Consider the following 26,482-nt stretch of genomic DNA (forward strand, 5'->3'; position numbering starts at 1 on the left):
TTTATTCAAATTCCAATTAATATACAGTAATAATAGTTTCAGATCTATATTAGTCATACAACACTTCCCTACATCACCTGGTGCTCATCACAATGAGTGTCCTTCATCCCCATCACCTGTTTTCCCCATTCCCCACACATCTCCCTTCTGGTCACTATCAGCTGTTCTCAATAGTTAAGAGTCTGTATTTTACCTTAATTTTTTTTAAAAAAAGACTTCATTAATTTGACAAAGAGAGTACAAGCATGTGGAGCAGTGGGGAGAGGGAAAAGCAGGCTCTCCACTGAGCAGAGAGCCTGATATGGGGCTCAATCCCAGGACCCTGGGATCATGACCTGAGCTAAAGGCAGATGCTCAACCACTGAGCCACCCAGGTGCCCCCTTTGCCTTCATTTTTAAATGATATTTTCATTGGACATCTAATCTAGATGGCAGTGTGGGGTTTCTTTTCTTTATAGTAATCTAAAGATGTCATTTCATTTTTACTTTTATACAATAGAGATAATTGGCATGTCACTGGTGATAATTGTGTCACTGGTGTTTTAGAGAATGAAACGAGGGTGATGGATCATAGTGTAGAGTAAGTGTTCAGTATCTCCTATTCTGTCCTGTGTGCCAGATGCAGCCCACAACAGACCATGTGTCCCAAGGGAGTTTACACTCTTGCAGCGTTGAGAGATAGAGAAGTATACAAACACAGGTAGCAGGAAGTGCTATGGGAGAAAGTAGAAAAAGGATGTAGGTTTCTTTTGGAGGAGGTGAAATCTGGCTTATGGTTTCAACTCTATTCTCTACAGGCTCTGTTTTGTGGATGTGACAGTTCTTGGGCAAAGCTTAGAAATCTTGTGTGTTGAGCAAGATGAGCTCCTCTGCGAACATTTATGTTGACAATGGTTCCTATGACAAGCTTCTGTCTTACTTGATGGGCCTGGATCAGTCTCAGCTGGAGGAATTCAAGCTGTGTCTCCAGTCCCCACAGCTGCTGCTTGAGAACTTCCAGAAGATCCCCTGGGCAAACTTGAAAGCCATTGATCCCATTAATCTGCTATGTCTGTTGAGTGAATACTTTTCAGAAAAACAGATGTGGGAAGTGACTCTCAGCATCTTTGAGAACATGAACCTGACTTCGTTGTGTATGGAAATTAGAGCAACGATGAATGGTGAGTGGGTCCACATGAGGGATGGATGGACAGATGAATGGGGGCACAAAGAAGCATCTGCCTGGAGCTCATAGGAGCAAAGAGATTGCTGCTGGATTTTTATGGAGTCATACCAAATTGCTAGCTATACCTAAAAAAGAATCTCCCTGGTGGGCTATGAAAGTTTAAGGTAAAGGTATAAAGGCTACAAAGATTTGGAGTTCCATCCTGGGAAGGAATGGTGACCCAAAGCAAAAACAGGAAACTAAGAGGTACACTCAGTTGTGTTGCAGATCATCTTTTGAAAGTACAGTGCGGGGATCCCTGGATAGCTCAGCAGTTTAGCGCCTGCCTTTGGCCCAGGGCGTGATCCTGGAGTCCCAGGATTGAGTCCTGCATCAGGCTCCCCACAGGGAGCCTGCTTCTCCCTCTGCCTATGTCTCTGCCTCTCTCTCTCTCTGTCTCTCATGAATAAATAAAATCTTTTTTAAAAAAAGTACAGTGCATTTCTTCCAATGTGACTGTAGTATTAGTAATTTGAGTATAACAGGAGTTTCATGTTTGCTTATGTAGGATTTTTTTTTCCTACAAGGGAAACACTAGGGAAATGCCAACAAAACTGAACCCAGCTGAGCCAAGCCATGAAGGAATATACAAAATGCACACATGCACATACATACCTCAAACATCTACCAGCTACTCTAGCGTGAGCCACACCCACCCAAAATGTACTAATTTTAGATCCCTCTCCTTCCACTTTATAAAACCTCACAAGCTATAACCCTTCCCACATCCACAAGCAAGCATCAGACCTTTAAAAATATTTTTAAAAAGTAAAGTGCATGCTGTTTATGGTGGCGTTGCAGTAGTTAGCTACCTACCTGGTGTGCCGTTGTATTGTGTAGTATTGTGATGGTGATGTGTTTCATAACCAGTGAATAAGGGTAAAACTGTGCTACTGGTTTTGTTTCCATCATTTTTTTTAATGTATCACCGATCCATTTTCCTATAAAATAAAGACCCATGTGGTTTTTATCTGGTGAGCCTTAGGAGTGTATATGTGACTTTATGGCTGAACCAGTTGTCTCTAAGACCTGGGGAAAATCATCCTAACTTTTGCTGGTACTTGTTCAGAGCTAGGCATTGATCCTGATGACTCCTATGCATTCGAATGTAGTCTTTAACTGCACTCCTAAGAAGGAGGTCCTGTTATTCCAGTATTGTAGACAAGGAAACGGGGACCCAGAGCTCAAGTTGCCCAAGGTGACTTGAATCCAGGTAGCAGGTCTCCAGAGGCTCTCACATGTTCATTTATCTTTAGGGTAGTTCTTTCTGGGTTCCAGGTGCTACTTTGAGGACAATGCCAGATAGTATCTCAGGTAGTATCACAACTGAGAATGTCTTTGTCCTCTCACTGCGTGTACCTTCCACCCTACCTAGGACTACCTCAACAGACTTTGGGTAGGTAAATCTGTAGTTCAGTAAACTTTCCTAGACAGATGAAGGGAAGTCAGAACTGGGAACTTTTTTCTTAAGGAATTGGACTTAAATTCTAGGCTGTCATGTTGGCTCTTTTGACAGGCAGCCCCAGCTACATCTAAAGCCTTCGATTTACTGTGTTAAGCTATGGTTTGTGGCAGCAAAGCTGTAATCTGGAGGGGTCCCATCACTGGGTTTATGTGCAACAGAGGAATGCAACGTGCCATGTAGTTGGTGTACAGATAAAAGGAGCTTGGGGCATGAGGAGGAAGCCCAGGATCCAGCTAGCTATGCAGATCAAGTCCTGCAAACCTTGACAACCAATGGAATTATAAATGTTAAGAGCCATGTCTCCTTTAGAGTTATTATCTCTTACAGGACATTGGCTCATAGCAGCTAAGCACTATGCAGTGGAATAGGAATTATTGCTGTGTGAGTTAGACCTGGAAGGGGCCCTTGTAGCTCATGAGGAATGGAATATTCAGAGTGGTTTTGTGAAACATACAGGGTGAGGCTTGAGTTAGAACCCAATTGGTGCTTTTATTTCTCTAGTATTCTGGTATCCAGAAATATTAAAGTGGCTTCTATGAGCTGGGCACTGTTCTACATGCTTGGGATAAGTAAGCAAACAGAGGCTAGTCATTTGTGCCCCTCCTTCAGTGGGGGGTGGGGTGGGAAGAGAGGTACTGAATGTGAGAAATACCTATACTACGTGGTGTGTTAGGAGGTGACAAATGCAATGGCAAGAGAGAAAGGTGAGTGGGGAGAGTCTTGGGTATGTACTGTAGGGATCAGGTACAGTATTAATCAGGACTGCCTAGCACCATCAAGCTAAAATTGAGCAAAGACTTGGAGGTCAAGCAGTGAGCCATATGGGTATGGGGAGAGAGCATTCCTGACAGGGGATGGCTGGGTTCAGAGCACCTGAGTTGATGGAGCTGAAGACATGATTCCTTTGTCTCTTCAGTCTTAAGCTTGTCAGAGTGATAGTTGGCTCTGTAGAGAGTACCATTGGCCATTTTCAGCCTGGGTATCTCAATATCCTACCATCACTGTTTGTTTCAGAGATGGAACAGGCATTGGGACCCCAAGATCCAAACCAAGAAGAAGCAGAGGTGCCAGAGGAAGAAAAAGGTTTGTATGATACTTTATGGTGATCACAGACAGATTGCTTGATGGGGCATCCTTTTATTGGATCTATAACTGCCACCACCTCTGAAATTTTCTTCAGTTTATAGCATTCAGGAAATTATACCATTCCCAACCTGTTCTTCCACTGCTGCTTGTTGAATAATAAGTTACAGTAACCTGGATAATTTCTGACTCTACTCTGTTCTTAGATTATAGTGTCTGTTTCTGGACTTTATGATTTTGTTACATTAATAGGTAACTTTTTTTTTTTGGTACCAGTTGACTGCTGGAGATTTCCATGTTGACAAAGTTATACGTGCAGCTGTGGAACGGGTTTGGTTTTCTCCAATATTCGTACTAGTGCATAATCCAGAAGGAATCATAGAAACCTAAATCTTGTAATGAAAAACATCAATCCATTTCTCAACTCTTGAGTTCTGTTCTGTAGAAGCAACTATACGCCACTCTAAGCTGCCACTTTCACTATTCCTATGCTCAAAAGGGATTAACACTGCAACCTCTTGGTTTTTCAATCAATTGTCATGGTAGGCAAATATCTCTCTTCCCCCAATTATTTTCATGGAGCAATCAATTTTCAGTGTCCTGGATATAAATCAATGCTGAGCCACATAATACATCAGGATTATATGCTCTTTTCTAGAGCTGCCATAATATATTTCCACAAACTGGGTGGCTTAAATAACAGAAGTTTATTCCCTCAATGTTTCTGGATTAGTCCAAAATTAAGGTATCAGCAGGGCCGTGCTTTCTCCTAGGGTTTGTGGGGAGCAGCATCCTCGTTTATCTGGCTTCTGATGACAATCCTGGGCTTGTGGCTGTATCCCACCAATTTCTGCCTCTGTGGTTACATGGCCACCTCCTGTTTTGTGTCAGAACTCTATCCCTTGTAAGAATACATTTGGCTACATGTAGGGCAATCCAGGAGAAGTTCCTCTCCTCAGAGTCCTTACATTTGTTATACAAGGTCCTGGGGATTAGGATGTGGGCATATCTCATTTTTGGTGGTGGTGGTGGGGTATCGCTGTTCAGCCCCCTACACATATCTTTTTTGGGGAAATCCATTGCCTGTTTGAGCTAACTCCTTTTTAAACTTTCTGTGTGATCATTATCTCCAAATTCGTTGGGAAGTGTAATGCAATGGGATGTAACAAGGAACCTATCAGCTCCCTTGTCACTATTTCTAGACAGTTTCCTGAAGCTGCACATCCTTCCCTATCTGGGACTATGGACTCTCCTGCGCTTGATTTAATCTCAAATTTCACTTTCTACTCTCGAATGTTGCCGTCCCCCTTTTGCTTAGGTCCTACCTCCATCTGTCTTCCTTTCCCCTGTTTCAGGTACCCCCTTTATAATAACTTAGAAAAGTCAGTATGAGGGAATCTCTTTGAGAGCTTGCCTGATAATTTCTCTAGTGCGCCTGTGATGAACAGCATGGGTATAATTGTCTGGTTTGAGAGTGCTTCTCCTTCCGTTTCTTTTTTTTTCTTTTCTTTTCTTTTCTTTTTTTTTTTTTAAGATTGTATTCATTCATGAAAGAGAGAGGCAGAGACCTAGGCAGAGGGAGAAGCAGGCTCCCTGTGGGGAGCCTGATGCGGGACTCAATCCCAGGACCCTGGGATCATGACCTGAGCCAAAGGCAGATGCTCAACCACTGAGCCACCCAGGCGCCCCTCCCTCTATTTTTCTGGTCATCTAGTGCCCAGTGTGGCTAAACCTTGATAACTTAGGTCATATACAATGTAAGAAATTCCTATCTCTTACACTATGAAAGCCTATGGGGTCCTCCACCCTTGTGTTCTGAAATGTTATGGGGTGACTAGGCTTGGGTCCTTACCCTCTTAATTGGGATGGATACTAAGCAGGACATTTAACTATAAAAACATGCTTTTCTGCTCTCAAATATTCAGCATTATTTTTTTGGCATTAATTATTCCATCTCTGTTCTTTTTCTGCAATTCTAATCAGGCATTGTGTTTCCTGGGACTAACATTAGATCATAACTTTTTTTTTTTTTACAAAATTTATTTTTTAAATTATCTTGGGTATAGTTGACATGTTACATTGGTTTCAGGTGTACAACTTAGCAATTCAAAGGTTTATACATTATGCTGTGCTTACCATAAGTGTAGCTGCCATCTGTCCCATTACATCACTATTACAATATCATTGACTATATTTATACGCTGTGCCTTTTATTCCTGTGACTCATTCGTTCCATAACTGGAAGCTTGTATCTCCTCTTTACCCATTCTGCTTTCCCCCAGTTGTAACTTTTTAATCCCATGCCACCATCTCTGTTTTTGTTAAAACTGTTTAAAAGATTACTTCAACTTTCTTTTTCTTTTTTTAATTTTTATTTATTTATGATAGTCACACACAGAGAGAGAGAGAGGCAGAGACACAGGCAGAGGGAGAAGCAGGCTCCATGCACCGGGAGCCCGATGTGGGATTCGATCCCGGGTCTCCAGGATCGTGCCCTGGGCCAAAGGCAGGCGCCAAACTGCTGCGCCACCCAGGGATCCCTACTTCAACTTTCTTTTTCTTTAATATTTATTTGTTTGTTTATTTATTTATTTATTTGTTTGTTTGTTTGTTTAAACAAGAGTGAGAGAGCACGAGCTGGGGGAGCGGCAGAGGGAGAAGAAGCAGACTCCTAGCTAAGCAGGGAGCCCAATGCAGGGCTCAATCCCAGGACCTTGGGATCATGTCCTGAGCTGAAGGCAGATGCTTAACCAACTGAGCCACCCAGGTTCCCGTCTTTTCTTTCTTTTTTCTTTTCTCCCCTCCCTCCCCTTTTCTTTGCTTTCTTTGCTTTCCTTTCTTTTTTAAAGATTTTGGGGATCCCTGGGTGGCGCAGCGGTTTGGCGCCTGCCTTTGGCCCAGGGCACGATCCTGGAGACCCGGGATCGAATCCCACGTCGGGCTCCCGGTGCATGGAGCCTGCTTCTCCCTCTGCCTGTGTCTCTGCCTCTCTCTCTCTTTCTCTCTGTGACTATCATAAATAAATAAAAAAAGATTTTATTTATTAATGAGAGACACAGAGGCAGAGACACAGGCAGAGGGAGAAGCAGGTTTCGTGCAGGGAGACTGATGCGGGACTTGATCCCAGGACTCCAGGATCACGCCCTGGGCCCAAGGCATGCTAAACCTCTGAGCCACCCAGGGATTCCCCCACTTTTTTTTTTTAAGATTTATCCATTTATTAATGAAAGAGAGAGGCAGAGACACAGGCAGAGGGAGAAGCAGGCTCCTCGTGGGGAGCCTGATGTGGACCTGATCCCAGGACCCTGGGATCACGCCCTGAGCTAAAGGCAGATGCTCAACTGCTGAGCCACCCCGGCGTCCCTCCCTTCAACTTTCTATCATACCTTCTGTGAAGTCTATTTCACCAATAATAATTTTAGTATCAAAACTCTTAACAGTATTTCTTATTAATATCCTTTTCAAATATAATATCTTTTAAAATTTTTCTTCAACTTCTGGAGCAGTTTTTGGTTCCCAAAGTTCTCTGTTTCTTGGTTAGAATAAAGTGATTGCACAAGCAGATATAAATGGTACAGTGTGCTTAATATTTTAGTATCTCCTATATTATCAATTCCATAAAGGTAGCCAGCTTAAAAATTTGGTGTTCTTCCAGCTTTTCTTCATGAATTAGATTATATATCAGTTTGTATCAAACAAAAAGCAGTACAAACATATTAGCCTCACTCTTTAATAGCTACTTGATATACCATTGTATGGGCATATCATATATTGTATGGCCTATATATAGCTTACACTGTTGGTAGAAATTTAGGCTTCTGGGTGTGTGCATATTAAACAGTACTTCTATAAACATCCATGACCCATTATGTACATCTGCAAGTATTTCTGTAGAAGATGTGCCTAAGCTAGAACTCCTGAATCAAAGCACATGCAGAATCTAAGCTTTGAAGGTAAATTGATCTTCTAAAAGGCTGTATAAAATGACTTCTCCAATGATACTATGAATGTTTGTTTTGCCGTCCTGCTATCAAGACAGATTCTTCTTTAAGATTTTATTTATTCATGATATATATATATAGAGAGAGGCAAAGACATAGAGGGAGAAGCAGACTCCTCACAGGAAGCCTGATGTGGGACTTGATGCCAGACCCCAGGATCTCGCCCTGAGCCAAAGGCAGATGCTCAACCACTGAGCCACCCAGGTGCCCCAACACAGATTCTTTCAAATATTTGCCAACTTGATAAAAATTCTGCTCTGATTTAATATTTGGTTTGCATTTGTTCTATGAGTGAGTTGAAAACTGTAATTGCTTTTAGCCTGTTTATTTCTTGCAAAATAACCATTTATTCTCCCCTTCTACTTCTTTTGGGGGTGTGTGCTTGCTCTCTTCTTTTTCTTTTTAATTTTTTTAAATTTTTTTTTCATATTTTTTTTATTGGAGTTTGGCTTGTTGTCTTCTTTATTGACTTGTAAGGGCACATTACTCATAGAAAATGAATGACCAGGATCCCTGGGTGGCGCAGCGGTTTAGCACCTGCCTTTGGCCCAGGGCGCGATCCTGGAGACCCGGGATCGAATCCCACGTCGGGCTCCTGGTGCATGGAGCCTGCTTCTCCCTCTGCCTGTGTCTCTGCCTCTCTCTCTCTCTCTCACTGTGTGCCTATCATAAATAAATAAAAAATTTAAAAAAAAAAGAAAATGAATGACCTCTTAATCTGTCCTATAGATGGCAAGTATTCTCTGTCATGCAGTTTTTCTCTTTTGAATTTACATGTGTGTGTTTATGTTCTGCTTTATATCATCTGGATAGCAAGACTTCTCTTGGCTAGATGGCGGCGAGGCAGAGACAGGAAGGGTAGCTCTGCTGTAGCTGCCACCTGAGTTTTTTTTTTTTTTTAAGATTTTATTTATTCATGAAAGACACAGAGAAAGAGAGGCAGAGACACAGGCAGAAGGAGAAGCAGGCCCCTTGCAAGGAGCCTGATGTGGGACTTGTTCCCAGATCCAGGGATCACACCCTGAGCCAAAGGCAAATGCTCAACCACTGAGCCACCCAGGTGTCCCTGCCACCTGTGTTTAGATTCACATGTTTTCCAATTCTTGCTGCATGGAAGGGAACAAAGGGCAGGGGGAGATGGATTTCCTTGTACTTAGGAAGAAGGTCCTAGAGGAGTCACTCTTTGAATCCATGAGATCCATTTCTTAAAGGTTGAATGGTCCAGTCTTGAGGTCAGTCCAGAACAACAGTTCTTGTCTGGAGATGGGGTAAAGCTCTGCAAGGTTGAATATTTGAGGCATGCCAGCCTTCAGAGACCTTTGATAATCTGAGCAGAAAGGACCCCACCTCCAGAAGATGACATTTCTCCTCTGGTAGGTAAAAGAAAAAATGTTTTTCCATTCTTTCCTGCTTATTTAGAACTTATACACAAGGGAACTGGGGTTCAAATTAGTTGAAGTATCCACAAAGCATCACAGCCCTAAAGAAAATGCGAGGGTGGGGCTTTGGTATTCCTACTCTCCTGCTCTTTCCACCAGAAGTAAGTGTGTGTGTGTGTGTGTGTGTGTGTGTGTGTGTGTGTGTGTAGTAAAAGGAATCGAATCCTCTCCACCAAGATATTTAAGCCACAAGACCAGAATGCATGTACAACTTTATTTTCCTTAGCATTCCCCACACCCTTGTTATTAGAAATTATTAGTAATCCTATCGGTTCTACTCTCAATATGTACATTAAGTCGATTTCATCTTCTTTTAAATACTATCCTCTAGTTCTTCACAAGCTCTACTCAAGTGTTTCCACAAAGAACCAGGGACCTATTGTTGTTGCTGTTATGTTATCAATGGATTTGTTTGACCAAACCTACCCACTTTCACTTAAACAGAAGCAGCTTCATAAGTGGGTTCTTTCCTCCTTTCTTGTACCATAACTCCCTCACCAAGCAACAGTGACCTTTTAAAAATGTAGATTAGGGCTTATTATCTCTTGACCTTTAGAACAAAGCTACTTGTGACCAGCCCCTCCCCACAGTTGAGTGCCCCTGTCGGGTACCTTGTTCACTGTACTCTAGAATGTTCTTACTTTTGTCTCAGGGCCTTTACATTAGCCCTTCACTCTGCCTGAAAGCCTCTCTTTCTACATCTTGGACTGGCGGCTTCTTGTAATCCTGGTGTTAACTGTCCTGCAGAAGGCTCTACAGATCCCTTCTGCCCTTCAAAGGGCATTCTCAGTCTCATATTCTGTGTTTATTTGTGTATATATTCAAACTATTCTGCTATCTTTGCTACTTTCTACCACCATGCTCCTCCCAAAAGCTAGACTCTTAGAGGTAGAACTTGTTTGTCTTGCTCAAGGTTTAATATTAAAAACTTACTATTCCTAAGGCTGAAATTCATTTTGACCATTGTTCTGTTTTTGCCTCACTTCTCTGTTTTAGTTCACAGAAGAAGATACAGAGAGAGGATGAAGGCTAAAATATTGATGATGTGGGACAACATGCCGTGGCCTGAAGACCATATATATCTCCGCAATGTAACTGAGAAGGAACATGAAGAACTGAAGAGCCTCCTGTATCCTAACAGGACTGGAGCCCAGCCACAGACAATCATCTTGGAGGGAATAGCAGGGGTTGGGAAGACCACTCTGGCAATGAAGGCCATGCTGCATTGGGCAAAGGGCTATCTCTTTCAGCAGAGGTTCTCCTATGTTTTCTTTATCAGCTGCCATAAAGTTAAAGACATGAAGGATACCACGTTTGCTGGCCTGCTTTCCTGGGACTGGCCTGACTCCCAGGTCCCCATTGAAGAGCTCATGAGTCACCCTGAGAGGCTCCTGTTTGTCATTGATGGCTTTGAGGAAATGGACATTCCTTCCAACTTGGACAACAGCCCACCATGTACAGACTGGTATCAGAAACTCCCAGTCAACAGAATCCTGTTCTACTTGCTGAAGAAAGAATTGGTTCCCATGGCTACCTTACTGATCACAACCAAGGAGTATAGAACCAAGGATCTTAAAAAGTTGTTACTGAATCCATGGTTTGTACAAATCTTAGGGTTCACAGAGGGAGACCGGGAGGAATATTTCATCAGGTACTTTGGTGACCAAAAAAAAGCTAAGAAAGTCTTGTATTGGGTAAGAAAAAATGAGACTCTGTTTTATTTCTGCTCTGCCCCACTGGTATGCTGGACTGTGTGTTCCTGCCTGAAACGGCAGATGGTAAGAAATCCTCACTTCCAGATAAGCACCCAGACCACCACCAGTCTGTATGTTCATTTTTTCTCCAGCTTGTTTGCCACAGCAGAGGTGAGTTTGTCAGAGCAGAACTGGCCAGAGCAGTGGAGTGCCCTATGCTCTCTGGCTGCAGAGGGGATGTGGTTTAGGAACTTCACATTTACAAAAGAGGACCTCAAACACAAGTGCCTGGAAGCCCATCTCATTGGTTCTCTCCTCAGGTTGAATATTCTTCGTAAGGTAAATGACTGTGAGGAGTGTGTTACTTTCACTCATCAGAGTTTCCAGGTGTTTTTGGGGGCCATGTTCTATGTACTTCGGGGGACAAAAGGATCCTTTGGTGGCCCTGCAAAGCATGAAGAGATGAGGGTGCTACTGAATGACACTTTGGTTGACAGAAACTTCTATTGGAATCAGATGGCTCTTTTTTTCTTTGGCCTTTTAAAAAGAAGCCTAATAAAAGAACTGGAAGATACTTTGTGTTGTAAAGTGGGTCAAAGGATAATGGATGAATTATTAGAATGGGCAGAGGAATTAAAAAGTTATGACATTGTCCTTAACCGTTTTGAGTTCCTACACTTTTTTTCATGCTTATATGAGACTCAGGAGGAAAACTTTGTAAGGCAGATTTTGAGTCCTCTCCTTGAAGCTGACATCAATATTTTTGGGAATCAACAACTCCAAGTTTCTTCATTTTGCCTAAAGCACTGTCGAAGTTTAAGTAAGCTAAGGCTTTCTGTCACCAGTTCCATCCCTCAAACGGAATTGACTTTCAGTGTGGAAACTCTGGAGTGAGTAATGCAAACCATTTCCCTCCCATCTTTCCAGGCTCTGAGTTCTTCCATGAAGAACTGGGGATATGTTATGTTATCATTGGTTATGATTGACCAAACAGTCTAGGTCATTCCAACCTAGAAGACTATTTCCCTTTAGGTGTCCTGTAGGGATTCCCCAGGTACTTCAGTTGATTTATTTTGAGGTGGAGCTTCCATTTCAGGTCCTGCAAAGTGAAGGTGTATGTGCCAGGCATTGTGCTAAGATCTCTACCGAAGCTATGTCCATTATTGAATGGAGGGTAGGGTGTTACTGCCACTCATAGATGAGAAAACTGAATAAAAACTGAATTTTCTTATGTCAGTATAGCCACTAAGCAGCTTAGCCTAGATCAATGCTCAGCTCTCTTCCAGAGCTCCAGATCTCAAAATGCTTGCCCCTCCTTTGAGCATGAGTTGGGGTGGGGATGGGTCCAATTGTGTCAACTAAATCCTGAAGTTTATTATGAAGAGTTTGTACTTTTGCCTCCTGGAAGAGGAATCCCAAAAATACTTAAACTACTTCTAGTTCTTACCCTATGACCTTTTCCCATTGCTGATACTGTTGACTTCCAGTCTAGGAGATAAGTAGATCTGAGTGTTCTAGCTATATTAGGCCCTAAGAGTGTTTTCTAAACTCCTCTCATGAGACAGAGGTTGCTATGTGTTCCCAAATCCTTTGCTTGACCCTCAGACCTACAAGAAATACCAGTTCAATTTTGGTTGTACAAATAGAAATTTTGAGAAGATTAATCTGTGTTTGCCCAGATTGGAATATTCATAAGATGTTTGGTTTTGGGGTCTGGAGCCCTAAATATTCAATATATATTGGCTGTCATTTATTTGTCCAGTCTTAGATTCCCTAAAACCTAAATAGTGGCTTTATTTAGGTAGTATTCACTTTGGGTTATGTGTCCTTACTACCAAATGTTTTCCAAAGGATAATACCATTTATTGTAAGGATTAATACTCCATCAACACCATTCCTCACCTTACACACAATTATCCTAAAGCTGAAGATGTCATGTTTTCCCTAAAGTTGATAACAGACCTTCCAATATTAAGGACAGTCTGTTTCTCTATAGTATTTCTTTTCCTTGGTGGTTTTTAATTCTGTTGTATCTCAGAATTAACTGGGATGTTAAACATATGAATATGTGGCATGTGTGTACACACACACACACACACACACATACATGCACACCATGGTTGGAAATATTGCTCTACCCAATGCTAGAATTCTGGGCTCACCATGTAGAATTTTATATCCTTCAGATGATTTTAATGTGTTCTTTGTTTTACTTTCTTCACTGGAGATAAAAAATCTAATTCATGATTTGGATGCTCTTTTACTCTTGTAAATATTGAGAGCCTACTACATTAAAGAAATTCCAAATTTCTAATAAACCTAAGTTCTAAATATTTGCATAAACCATTTTAATTGCAAAATTCTATGAAGGTAAGTTTTATTTATTTTTAATGGTCATATTACTTTTTATTTTTAGTAACTCTTAAAAATCAGATTTAAAATGATAAGGTAATACAAATTCACAGCACTAAAAAGGTACAGAAACAAATAAGATGAAAAGTAAAAGTCCCCACATATCCTAAAACCCCATTTCCTTTTTCTAAAATTTATTTCTTTTTTTATTGGATTTCAATTTGCCAATGTATAGCATAACACCCAGTGCTCATCCCATCAGTGCCCCTCTCAGTGCCCGTCACCCAGCCACACACCCCCGCCCACCTCCCTTTCCACCACCCCTTGTTCATTTTCCAGAGTAAGGAGTCTCTCATGTTCTGTCTGAGGGTAAGTTTTATTATGTACATTTAGAGATAGCAAATTGGAGCATGGAGATTAAATCATATTATAGGTAACACAGCTCTGAATTTATCTTAGGTCTTGTCTGAACTTATGGATTATACCAATGGCCACCTTGCCCGTGGCCTCGCTTATGCAGTTTGTTTCCTCTGAAAAGGATGGTTGATGATTGTTGGAATAAAAGATCCAGAACTGTAAGAACTATACTTTGGGGGCCATGATTTTCCTGCCTGGAACGCCAGTGAATGCCTACACTTCCTTTGGGACAGTTTTTGCCTCTTGTAGACCACCTCTAGGTGTTACTTTAGTAACCCTTCTTTCTTTCTTTCTCTCATAAACAACAAGGCCACATTCCAAGATTTATCAGTGGCAAGATATTTGCTCCGTGTTTTGCAATGGGCATGTGAGTGAGCTGGATCTGAGTAACAGCAAACTTAATGCTTCTTCAATGAAGAAACTCTGTTATGAGCTGAGAAATCCAAGGTGTAAGCTCCAAAAACTGACGTAAGTGTGACACACTTTGAAAAGTTCCATTGGAAAATAATCTGGCATTTTCCTCTTGATTGCTGCAGTGAGTATCTGTTTTCCAGAAAGTAAGCTCAGGAGCTTGGGAAAATAAAATAAATAAATGTGTTTGTGTGAGTTTAGGCAAAGACTTGGCAGTCTGTCATGAGTGATCTTGCATGAGAGGTACAAGTAGACAAACTAGTTTTTCCATAAGACTGCTATTTTGAGCTGAATATGAAGGAGCAGAAAACTTGTAGCATGTGATTGGGACAAAGCATTTGAGGAGAGCCAGAGTTTATGTGGAGCCCTATGAAGGGTTGGGCCTTAAGGAAAGGTGGGTAGTTTGTGGTGAAGCATTTGTTCATTCAATGGATATTTATTGAGCATCTCTTATTCATTCTGAGCTTATAGCAGTGAACGGAATGGATAATTCTTGCCTTCACAGAGCTTACAGTGTTGGAGAAACAAGCTTAAATGACCAGAGTAGTGTACGAGACAGTGAGATTTCCCAAAGCAGGAGGAAATTGTTAAGGCACTCAGGGTGTGGAAGAGGAGGCTTTGCATTTTTTGATAGAGCTAGCAGAAGGGCCTCTCTTATCTCAAAAATATTTGAGTAAATATCTACTCATTGGAGCTAAAGCATCATTTTGGACTGAAACCTCTCACATGATGTAAATAGAGATCACAGGGTCCCAAATCTGACTCAAAGGTAGAGAAGAATAGAGGTGGCGCTTGAATAAGCAGCCAGGGAAGAGCTGCTACCTGAGTGAGGACAGAGTGAGTGACTCTTGGAGTTCGAGAAGGTGTTGGGTTGGATGCTCTGGGGTCCACACCAACTTCCTACTGTTTCTCTGGAATTTAGTACTACCTTGAACTCTGAAAACCAGATGCATGCACTGATTCAGTGAGTTAAGAGAGATTTGCCAGTAGTGACTGTCCTCAAACTTCAGTGTATTCTGTGAACGGGATCAAACACACAGGAGGCAACCTTAAACATCCTTTATTAGGATATGACTTTTTCATCTTTTCCTCTTTCCCCTCCATTTTGGTCTTATCACTTAGTTCTAAAGATGAGGAGAAACATATTTAAGAAAAAACAAGAGGAGAGATATATTCTCACCAGACCATCCTGTGTGTGTGTGTGTGCGTGTGTGTGTGCGCGTGTGTGTGTGCGCGTGCGTGGGGGGGTCATCCCCTGCCTAGAATAGTGGGCAGCTCCAGAGTCTCTTATGGCAGACTTGGTGGGGGAGAGGATTGATTCCTGAGTTAATACTTCCAACTGGGCTTCAATATTTGGATTCCTTATATATGTATATCCTTGAGGGAGGCGGTGCATGTGTGTACGTGTGTGTGTGTGTGTGGTAGAAAGTCAAGAAGAAGAAGCATTCCCCTTCATGAGGCCAGCCATCTCACTTCCTCCCTTCCTCAGGTGCAAATCAATAACTCCTGTGAAGATTCTGAAGGAGCTTGTCCTTGTCTTACATGGTAACAACAGGCTGACCCATCTGAACTTGAGCTCGAACAACTTGGGAGTTCCTGTGTCCACGATGATCTTTAAAACCTTGAGGCATTCAGCCTGCAACCTCCAGTATCTGTGGTAAATCTCTGGTTTTCCAGATCTGTCCTCCACATCACCCCTAGCTTTGTGATGCCTTGGGAAGATGGGACTCAGCATGGCAGCAAGAGGGATGTAGAGAAAAAGGAACAAAGGGAACAAGTATGTGTGTACAGGGCAGTGCTTTGCAAAACTTAATGTCTACCAGACCCATCTGAGGGCACATGTTAAAATGCAGGGTCCTGGAATCCATGCCCTAAGACCCAGCAGTGCTGCTGGGGGGCCTGATAGCTAGCATTTCCAATAGGCTCCAAGGTGGTGCTAGACCGTGGACCACACTCTGAGTGGCACAGACGTGGGGGCCATCCTGCCTGGGGTAAGGATGAGGAACAAGGAGAAATAAGCTTTTGTGGAGAAAGGCCTCCAAATGAAGACCCCTCTTCCCTGAAGTAACTGCCTGTGTTGGGGCCCCTTTGTTAGGTTGGAATCATGTGGCCTTACCCCTCTGGTGTGTCGTCATCTCTTTATGGAGCTCAGCAGGAACTCAAGTGTGAGCTTTCTCAGCCTGGGGGACAATGATCTCTCAGGTGTGAAGGGTCTGCAGGGGCCCTCTGGGATGTCAACATCTTCCCTGAAGGAGCTGTCGTAAGTCCTCTTGCCTTGTCAAAATGGTGTCTTTGCAAGGTTAAGTGGCAGGGTGGGGTGGCAGTGGGAGCATTTCTGGGGGGAACTTGGGGATCCCCCTATTGTAGTTACCTACCCCCAATGACACACTCTTTATTTTCATTCTTTTCCACCTTACTCCTTAGGGCTCTGCCTTAAGACAGCTTTGCCCTCACCTTAATTGTGGGAGTTTTGTTGCCAGCCTTCCCTAAACTTAGTGGTTTCATTTTTAATTAATTTATTATTAAGGATTGATTATTTGAGAAAGAGGGAACATGAGCGGGGCTGGGGGGCAACAAGGAGGGGCAGATGGAGAAGCAGACTCCCCACTGAGCAGGAAGCCCAATGCAGGACTTAATCCCGGGACCCTGAAATCATGATCTAAGCTGAAGCAGAAGCTTAACTGACTAAGCCACTGAAGTGCCCCATTTTTTAAAAAAAATATTTTATTTATTTGAGAGAGGAGGAGGAGAGAGAGCACAACTGTGAGTGGGGGGCAGAGGGAGAGTCAGATTCCTCACTGAGCAGGGAAAATTCAGTGGTTTTAAACTGGGGGTGATCTTGTCCCCTAGGGGATATATGGCAATGTCTGGACACTTACTTGGCTCTCACAACTGGGAGAGGAGGATGCTACTGGCATGTAGTAGGTGGAAGCCAGGTATGATCAATATCCTTCAATGCACTGGAGGACTCCCTACTCCCCCTACACACACACACACACACACACACACACACACACACACACACACACACACACACACCAGCACCAGAAAGAATGATCTAACCCGAAAGTCAGTAGGGCTGATATTGAGAAACTTCACCCTTTCTTCTTAAAGCTTTTGTTCCTTATCCAGTTTAATCTTTTCATGATGTTTCGGTCCCAGATGTGTGGCTAAAGGGACTGGGAGTTAAAGAGAAAGTGGGAATGGCTGAGGCTTACCCTGCACTTGTAACTTCCACAGCCTGGAGAAATGCAACCTGTCAGCAGCCATCTATCAGGATCTGGCACTGCACCTCTCTAGCACCCAGAGGACAACTCGACTATGCCTGGGATTTAATCCACTCCAAGATGATGGTGTGAGACTCCTCTGTGCTGCCCTGACTCATCCTGAGTGTGCTTTAGAGAGACTGGTGTAAGTTCCTCTTGGCTCCATTTCTAGAAGTGACTCTCCTTGGGGGTGGGCATGGAGGAAAACAATAAGTCCTTCATTCAGGACCCATTTATATCATTAAGTTCTAACATGCATTGAGTGATTACTCCATGTGCTAAGCATCATTCTAAATGCAGGTTTTGAGTAGCACCTTGGGATTTGTTGAATCAATCTCTGGAAGTTGTGCCAAGGACCTCAGTTTTAACAAGGATACTGGGACATTATGATCTAGTCAAACAACATCTGAGCTCCTATCTCCAGACACAGAGTTGGGCACCAAGGTTGGGGTGGTAGACAAGACAGACAAGCTTCTTGCCCGTGTGGAGGATGTAGATGTATGAGTGAGATCCCCAAAATCAAAAACTAGTAGTTCAGCTAGGAGGAAAAACAAAGTGGAATAAGTAGACAAGAAGTAGTGGGTTGGTTTCCTGGTAGTCTTCTCTCACCAGTCTATCCAAGTAGGTGACACTGAAGCCACCAGACATTAAAGAAGCCACATGCAGAGGGAAGGAAGAGGAAGGCAGAGGATCTGAGGGTGGAGTGAGTTTGGGGTGTCATAGGAACAGCAAGACCACTAGTAAGGCTGGGGTAACGTGAGTGATGGGCAATGATAAAGCTAGAGAGGAGACAAGGACGATGCCTGGAATATGCTCTGGCGGGAAGGAATCCATTTTGTTTGGAGGAAAAATGTCATCTGAGGACTGGAGTTTGTATGGGGACATACTCTGAAAGATCACCCAGACTGCTGTTGAAAGGTGGACTATAATGAAAGCAAAAAATAGCAGAAGCAAGTGCCTGTAAATCAGGCAAGAGGATGAGAGCAAATTGGCCAGAGTGAGATGGTAGGATTTGGAGTATACTTGAAGGTAGGGGCAATGGGACTCCCTGACGAATTAGTGGCAGTTTAGGAAGGAAAGAACTGAAACACCTCCAGGTGATTGGCTTGGCAGCTGGTCAAAGGTGGTGCCATTTTCTGACATGGGGGAGGACAGGGGAGGATGAGGTTTGAGTGTGAGGGGTTGGTTTGGGACATGGGAGCATGAGATGCCTATTAACCACATAGAGATGTTACCTGAGGAGGTGTATGTAGGGCTGTAGGTCTCCAGGGGGTTGCCAGGTGAGGATGAGTCTATTGGTAGTGGTAGGTGCCAAGTGTGATTTCGTAGATGTTTTCTACTTTAGCTACACTGTGCTTCTCTGGGGCAGGTGTGGAATAGATGAAGAGATGGATTTTCCTGGAATTGGATATTGTTCAGGTGAGTATAAAAGGTGCATCCAAGGGGGCAAATGGTGAAAGACCATAGAATCTGAGCTAGGGACCCAAGGGTTAGCACTCACTCAGCACTGAGCCTCAAAAAACTGTAATATTAATAGCTAATTAATACATATGTAATATGAACTAATATGACAGTTATAGGTTATATTAAGAATATATATAATTATGCTTATAACAATATAATATATAATTAGATATTTAATATAGATACATTAATATATAACATAAAATATCTTATATATAATCTCTTTAATCATGTTATACAATAACATGTAAATATAACCTATCACCTATATATTTTAGATCTATAATATATATGGTATACATATTTATTATATATATCTAATGCTGATAGAATCTCTTTATATTCCATATCTCCTACAACTTGTATTGCACACTTGCCAAGTACTGTCCCAAGCACTGCCTGTCACGGCTCATGGGATCATCAATAGTGCCGTGATGGGCCATCATAATCTCCAGCTTAGCAAGAAATGAAGGCTGGAGGGAATAATGCAACATGTCTGACAATAGTTAGTAATGGCTGAGCAGCATTTGAACCCATGTCTGACTGGTTCCAGAGCCTTAGGTTCATTCCTAGCTGCCTCCAGGTCATTTAAAATGTTTTCCCTTCTATTTATTTTTTATTTTTACTTAAAAAAATAAGTAAACTCGCATCAAACTTTTGACACATGAGAAGTCCTATGTATTTCGAGTACAAGTTGGTAAGTTAGGGGAGAAGTACACACCCATGAGACCATCACCACCATTAAGGCCATACACGTATCTGTCCCCTTCCAAAGTTTCCTCCTTCCCCTTTTTTATTATTAAACTTTTTTGTGCTATCACTTAAGATAGAAAATTTAAATACATAGAAAATTCTAAATCTTAGAGAACTATAAGCACACAATACTGTACTGTTAACTATAAGTGCAATGCTGTATGATAGATCTTCGGAACTTGCTCTTCTTGCATTACTGAAACCTGATATATTTTGACCATCATCCTGTTATTATTTTTTTTAAAGATTTGAGAGAATGCAAGCCGGGGGAGGGGCGGCAAAGGAAGGAGAGAGAGAGAATCCTCAACAGACTCCCTGCTAGGAGCAGAGCCCAACACAGGGCTCAATCCTAAGACCCTGAAAACATGACCTGAGCTGAAATCAAGAGTCAGAAGCCTACCCAACTGAGCCACAAGGCACCCCAATCTTTATTTATTTATTTATTTATTTATTTATTTATTTATTTATTTGTTAATAGATTTATTTTTAATTGGTGTTCAATTTGCCAACATACAGAATAACACCCAGTGCTCATCCTGTCAAGTGCCCCCCTCAGTACCTGTCACCCATTCACCCCCATCCCCTGCCCTCCTCCCCTTCCACCAACCCTAGTTCATTTCCCAGAGTTAGGAGTCTTCATGTTCTGTCTCCCTTTCTGATATTTCCTACCCATTTCTTCTCCCTTCCCTTCTATTCCCTTTCACTATTATTTATATTATTTTAATAATATATTAATGTATATTAATATATTATTTTAATAACATATTAATATATATTAATATATTATTTTAATAACATATTAATATATATTAATATATTATTTAATATTATTATTATTTTATTATTTATATTCCCCAAATGACTGAGAACATATAATGTTTGTCCTTCTCCGATTGACTTCTTTCACTCAGCATAATACCCTCCAGTTCCATCCACGTCAAAGCAAATGGTGGGTATTTGTCATTTCTAATGGCTGAGTAATATTCCATTGTATACATAGACCACATCTTCTTTATCCATTCATCTTTCGATGGACACCGAGGCTCCTTCCACAGTTTGGCTATTGTGGACATTGCTGCTAGAAACATCGGGGTGCAGGTGTCCCGGCGTTTCATTTCATCTGTATCTTTGGGGTAAATCCCCAGCAGTGCAATTGCTGGGTCATAGGGCAGGTCTATTTTTAACTCTTTGAGGAACCTCCACCCAGTTTTCCAGAGAGGCTGCACCATTTCATATTCCCACCAACAGTGCAGGAGGGTTCCCTTTTCTCTGCATCCTCTCCAACATTTGTGGTTTCCTGCCTTGTTAATTTTCCCCATTCTCACTGGTGTGAGGTGGTATCTCATTGTGGTTTTGATTTGTATTTCCCTGATGGCCAGTGATGCAGAGCATTTTCTCATGTGCGTGTTGGCCATGTCTATGTCTTCCTCTGTGAGATTTCTGTTCATGTCTTTGGCCCATTTCATGATTGGATTGTTTGTTTCTTTGGTGTTGAGTTTAATAAGTTCTTTATAGATCTTGGAAACTAGCCCTTTATCTGATAGGTCATTTGCAAATATCTTCTCCCATTCTGTAGGTTGTCTTTTAGTTTTGTTGATTGTATCCTTTGCTGTGCAAAAGCTTCTTATATTTTTTTAAACCACTAATGACCAGCATGTTCTTGATGTGCTCATTGCGTAAATCTGGGAAAGGATAAGTAACACAGATACTCAGCATGTTCTGGACTGAGGCTAAGGGGGACACCATGGTTGAATTCAGAGGCAGAGCCTGATGCTTGTGTCCCCACGGGCCTCCATTTGGAATACTTTCCTGAGCATCTGTCTCTGTGGCTCTTGCCCCATAGGCTCTGGTTCTGCCAGCTTGGTGCGCCCAGTTGCAGGTACTTGTCAGACGCTCTCCTTAAGAACAAGAGTTTGACACATCTGAACCTGAGGAGGAATAAGCTGAGAGATGAGGGAGTGAAGTTTCTGTGTAAGGCCCTGAGTCATCCGGACTGCAGCCTACAGAACCTGGAGTGAGTTCAACTGCCTTTCTGTCCTCCAGATGTTGCGAAGAGAGCATGTGAATTGACTTGCAAATGCCTGAGTTCCATGTAGAGCTGGAGCCCTGGGTGTAGACATGATTGCTCACATAGAGGAACTTCAGATTCTATTGGAGGAGGTAGATGGGGATGGGTGGTGGTGCCTATGGTAGGGGGTGGGGGTACTGGAATAACTGCTAAGGACCAACCACAACATGTGTTGGGTGTTCCCAAGACCACCCTGTGGGTTTGATGACTGACTCATAGAGGACTTCAAGAACTTGGCATGCAGTCAAATTTGTGGCTGTGATTTATTACAGTGAAAGTAGAAAAAGCAAAAAATCAGCAAAGGGGAAAGATGTACAAGGTGAAGTCCAGAGGCAAGGTGCAAGCTCCTTGTAGATGACATGGGGTGGAAACTGCATTGCTGTTCTGTCTACTTCTTTTCTATGAAGTAGATAGAGTCCTCAGACCTCCTGACCAGCACCCTCCTCTTCCCAGGGTTCAGAATTAGAAGTCTGGCTTTGGCATCTCTCTCTTCCTTAGAAGACTGTGGCATGGGCTCAGCTCAGGTACATAGAGCAAAGTCTAAGGATTCAAGAGTTATTCTTTCCCCCCTTATGTTTATTTTGTAGTTTGTCAGATTGTTCTTTCACAGCAGATGGATGTCAGGAGCTTGCTAATGCCCTCAGGCATAATCATAACATGAAGATTTTGGATATCAGGAACAATGATGTTCAGGATAATGGAGTGAAACACCTGTGTGAGGTTCTACAGGATCCGAATTGTGAATTGAACACACTTGGGTGAGTTGAAGCTGTTCTCTTTTCGGGAAGCCCCCCTCTCTACTCTTGCACTGGGAGGGAATAATATGCAGTCACCTGGGGATTCAAGAAGGTGGGGAACAGCAAAGTTCTCTTGTTAAAAATCTATTCTGCTTAATGATAAGGCTCAACTTCAGAGACAGCAGTTCATTCCAGTTACTCCCTCCTGGGTATATCGTAAGTATTCTTTGTTTCAATCAAAGGGATCGTAGGGAGGGGGCAGGTGCAGCATGTTTCCTGCCCCAGAGTCTTTTCTAAGGAGAAGCCTGATTTTAACCATAAGGTGATGTGTTTGTTCAGCTAACTAAGATGGTTTAGACTAAAATAATAGGAGTTTTGGTTAAGTGTGGCTTATGTGATAGCTATTTTTCACACGGGTGGTGATTCTACTCACAAAATGCTTAGAGATCATACAGTATTTCTTTGTGGAAATCCTCCCATTTGCATTAAATGGATGGACCTTGAGGACATTATGCCCATAAGTGAAATAAGTCAGAGTTTTTTGTTGTTGTAGTTTTTGGGTTTTTTTTTAAACCACATCCTTGCCCTTTAAGAAGTATCTTCAGGTGCAGTATTCTTTATCCTGTGGGTAAAGAAGAAACAGATTTATGCAAGTAATTCAGGGTTCTGTTTGTGCCTTAAAAAGAATCCTGGTCTGGTTTAAGACCTCACTCTCTAGGTGCCTCTCCCTGGATGTTAGAAATGAATAAAATGTTTGCAACAGTTATTGTATTGTTTTTATTATTGTATTGTTTTTTAATGATGAATCCCTGCCTAATATTCAGTTCATTTTCATCCAGTTTCATTCTCCAATGCTGTAGCCTTCAGACAGGCACCTGAGTGTCTTATTTGGGTTCACAGGGTCCCATCTTTATTATCAGACCAGAGTTTCTCAAGGTCAGCATTACTGACACCTTGGGCTGGGTAATGCTTGGCAGTGGGCTCTCCTGTGTACTGTATGATGCTGAGCAGCATCCCTGGCCTCCACCCCCAGATGCCAATGGCACCTCCCAACTCTGCAGGCATTGCTTAGTCTCCCTATAGGGAAAAGATCACAGCTCATGGAGAAACATTGGCCTAGATGACCAAGGGAATACTATTAAAGGTATATGGTCAAGGTCAACAATATATAACATAGTGGTAAAAGCCCTGCAGGTGGTGCTAGACCAGAGACAGGACACACTTGTGTGATGGAACCCATTTTTCTTTTTTTTTTCTTTTTTTTTTAAAGATTTTATTTATTCGTGAGACAGACAGATAGGCAGACAGACAGACATGGGCAGAGACATAAGCAGAGGGAGACGCAGGCTCCATGCAGGGAGCTCGATGTGGGACTTGATCCCAGACTCTAGGATCAGACCCTGAGTGGAAGGTAGATGCTTAACCACTGAGCCACCCAGGAGTCCCAGAACCCATTTTTCTTATGTCATTCACTCCCTGTCCACCAAATAGTACCTTTACGTTGAAGCATTCTCTGGATCCTACCCAACTTCTTCCACCCTAAGGAAACCTATTCTTTCCCTTTATTCTTTATGTATCAAAATTTTCATGTATAGACACTTGTCCTGTTTCTTTGTACACTTAGGTGGAAATTTCCACTACCTTAAACTGATATAACACTTTGTCATTTTCATCTTTGAACATATGGTTGACTAGCTACTAGGAATACAGATTTTGTTTTGTGGAATTTAGAAACAAAATGAAAATGTAAGGAAGGGGCTGTAATCTTATTTTAGTTCTTTCAAGAACCTTATAAGTAAATTCACATCCACTTTTTAAGAGCATTGTTTCTTTCACAGTTGGGCAGCCTAACATTCTGTTGCCTCATCTGGCAAATGGAGTTTGATATTGGCTACCTTTTACAGGACTGGTATATGGATTTAATGAGTTATGTGTAAGCATTTGGAAAAGTGTCCAATATGTGGTAAACTCTCCACTGTAAGCCAGTTTGCTTTAACCACAGACTTTTTCCTAGATCTGGTCTCATTTCTAACTTCTCAGTCTTAGAGGACCATCTTTCACACTTCCTTCTCACCCACCCCTAGGTTGGAGAAATGCAATCTGACGCCTGCTTGCTGCCAGCATCTCTCCTCTGTTCTCACAAGCAGTAAAAGCCTGGTTAACCTGAACCTTTTGGAGAATGACTTGGAGCCCAGTGGAGTCAGCATACTGTGGAAGGCCTTGAAAAAGTCAATGTGCAAACTACAGAAACTTGGGTAATCCCCAGGGACTTTTATACTGGGAAGCACTAGCTGAGAAGGGGGCTGGATGGGCTAATGTTTTAAAGCAAACATTGAGTTCACTCTGCATTTAATTTGCTAAAGCAGTGCTGGCCAGCAGAACCTTTAGCAATGATGGAAACAGTCTGTAACTACTGTCCAGTAGAGTGGTCAGTAGCAGCCTGTGGTAACTGGGCACTTGAAACAGGGTTGGTGCAACCAAGGAACTGAATTCTTGACTTTCCTCAGTTTGAATTACTGAAATGGCCACATGTGGGTAGTGATGAACATACTGGGCAACATAGTCAGTGACAAGAAATGAAGAGTGTTGTAAGGAAGTTGGAGTAGCATGTGTAAAGGCCCTGAGGTTGGACTACCAAGCTCTGTATTGCCCCTTCCAGGCATTGAAATAGAGCATTTAATTAGCATACTCTCCACCTTATTCAGTATTCTGGAGATAAGGTCAGAAACCTAAGTAGTATTTTTTTAAAATTTATTCATTCAGGAGAGAGAGAGAGAGAGAGAGAGAGAGAGAGAGAGAAGCAGAGACATAGGCAGAGGGAGAAACTGGCTCCCTGTGGGGAGCCTGATGTGGGACTCAATCCCAGAACCTGGGATTAGAACTTGAGCCGAAGGCAGACGTTCAACCACTGAGCCACCCAGGTGCCGCAAGCAGTTGGGTTCCCCCCACCACCAAGAGAGAGACCTTCAACTAGGCACATTTTAGCAGAAATCGTCTCCAATATCAAGGAACTTTGCCTACTTTGGGAAGTTGATCAAAAGCTATACATTCAGGACCTTATATTACCAACTTCAGGTCTAAGTAATGCATTTTAAAGGGTGTTCTATCTCTCTATTTCTTGCAGGCTCAAGAAAGAGTTGTATGACCTAGTGAAGGCAGAGCTGGAGAAATTGCAGGAGAGGGGGTCCTTTCTAAGAGTCAAGTGTAAATGGGATTTCAATGACCTTGAAGACAAGTGGTGGTGGTGATCCAATGAGGAGATGCCATGCTTCACCATGGGATGGTCTTGGATTAGAACCATCAGGAGATTGCTCAGGTGTTCCTGTTCAAATGCACTATTACCTCAGTGTTTTTCTGCCATTTGTTGTAGGTAGCATATTAAATACCCAATCTCCATAATCCTAATCTAACTCTACATTTGCCCCCAAGACCCTACATTGGTGTTGCCTTAAATTTCCTTTTGTCCTTCTTGGTGTAATATCTTTTCTTTATTGAATCTTCTTAACATCTGAGAATCAAAGGATATTTTTAAAAGTACCTTGATAAAGCCTAAGGCCTCATTTCTGGTAGGTTAAGAGATGGGATAGATGTGACTCTAATTCCATCATTATTCTGTGGATAAACCAGTCAGATGGAGATCCAGAACCACTCCCAGTATGCAAATTTTGGCTTTGTGTCTACCTTTGATCATGGCTCTGTTGTATTTTACCCACCTGAAAATAGAGGAACATGGATCCTACACAGGATATAATGTGAAATTAATATCCTGCATGGGAATACATATGAATGAAGATAGGAGCTTATTACAATTCTTTCCCTTGCCCTATTATTCAATAAACAACAGCTATCACAAGTCTTAAGGAACAGTTGGATATTCATTTTATTTTACATTTTGTAGCTTATAAAATCTTCATGGTGTGTCTCAATCCTCACCAGAGCCCTGCAGGCAGAGACATTCTTCCTTGATGAATTGAAAAATGAAAGATACTGACAGTGAATGCTTTAAAACAGATCACAGAAATAGTAAGTCAAATAATGGAACTTGGAATCCAAGCCTTCTAAGAGCCAACATGTCTTATGAAAGCCAGTGGAGTCTTTTAGTAAGTTGCCTGCCATGATCCTTCTTTC

The 26,482-nt window shown here is 42.2% G+C and overlaps 1 protein-coding gene across 1 annotated transcript; it reads left to right on the forward strand.

Moving 5' to 3' along the window:
• The first annotated feature begins 859 nt into the window (after positions 1-859).
• LOC129500061 (NACHT, LRR and PYD domains-containing protein 13-like) lies at positions 860-24,613 on the forward strand. Its single transcript, XM_055310202.1, has 8 exons — positions 860-1,160; positions 10,189-11,776; positions 13,965-14,123; positions 15,556-15,723; positions 17,307-17,477; positions 21,393-21,563; positions 22,205-22,375; positions 24,439-24,613. Exons 1-8 carry the CDS (start codon positions 860-862, stop codon positions 24,611-24,613), a joined length of 2,904 nt encoding a protein of 967 aa, XP_055166177.1.
• The last annotated feature ends 1,869 nt before the right edge of the window (positions 24,614-26,482 follow it).

The sequence above is a fragment of the Nyctereutes procyonoides genome, unplaced genomic scaffold (genome assembly GCF_905146905.1).
Source record: "Nyctereutes procyonoides isolate TBG_1078 unplaced genomic scaffold, NYPRO_anot_genome, whole genome shotgun sequence".
Classification (NCBI taxonomy): Eukaryota; Metazoa; Chordata; class Mammalia; order Carnivora; family Canidae; genus Nyctereutes; species Nyctereutes procyonoides.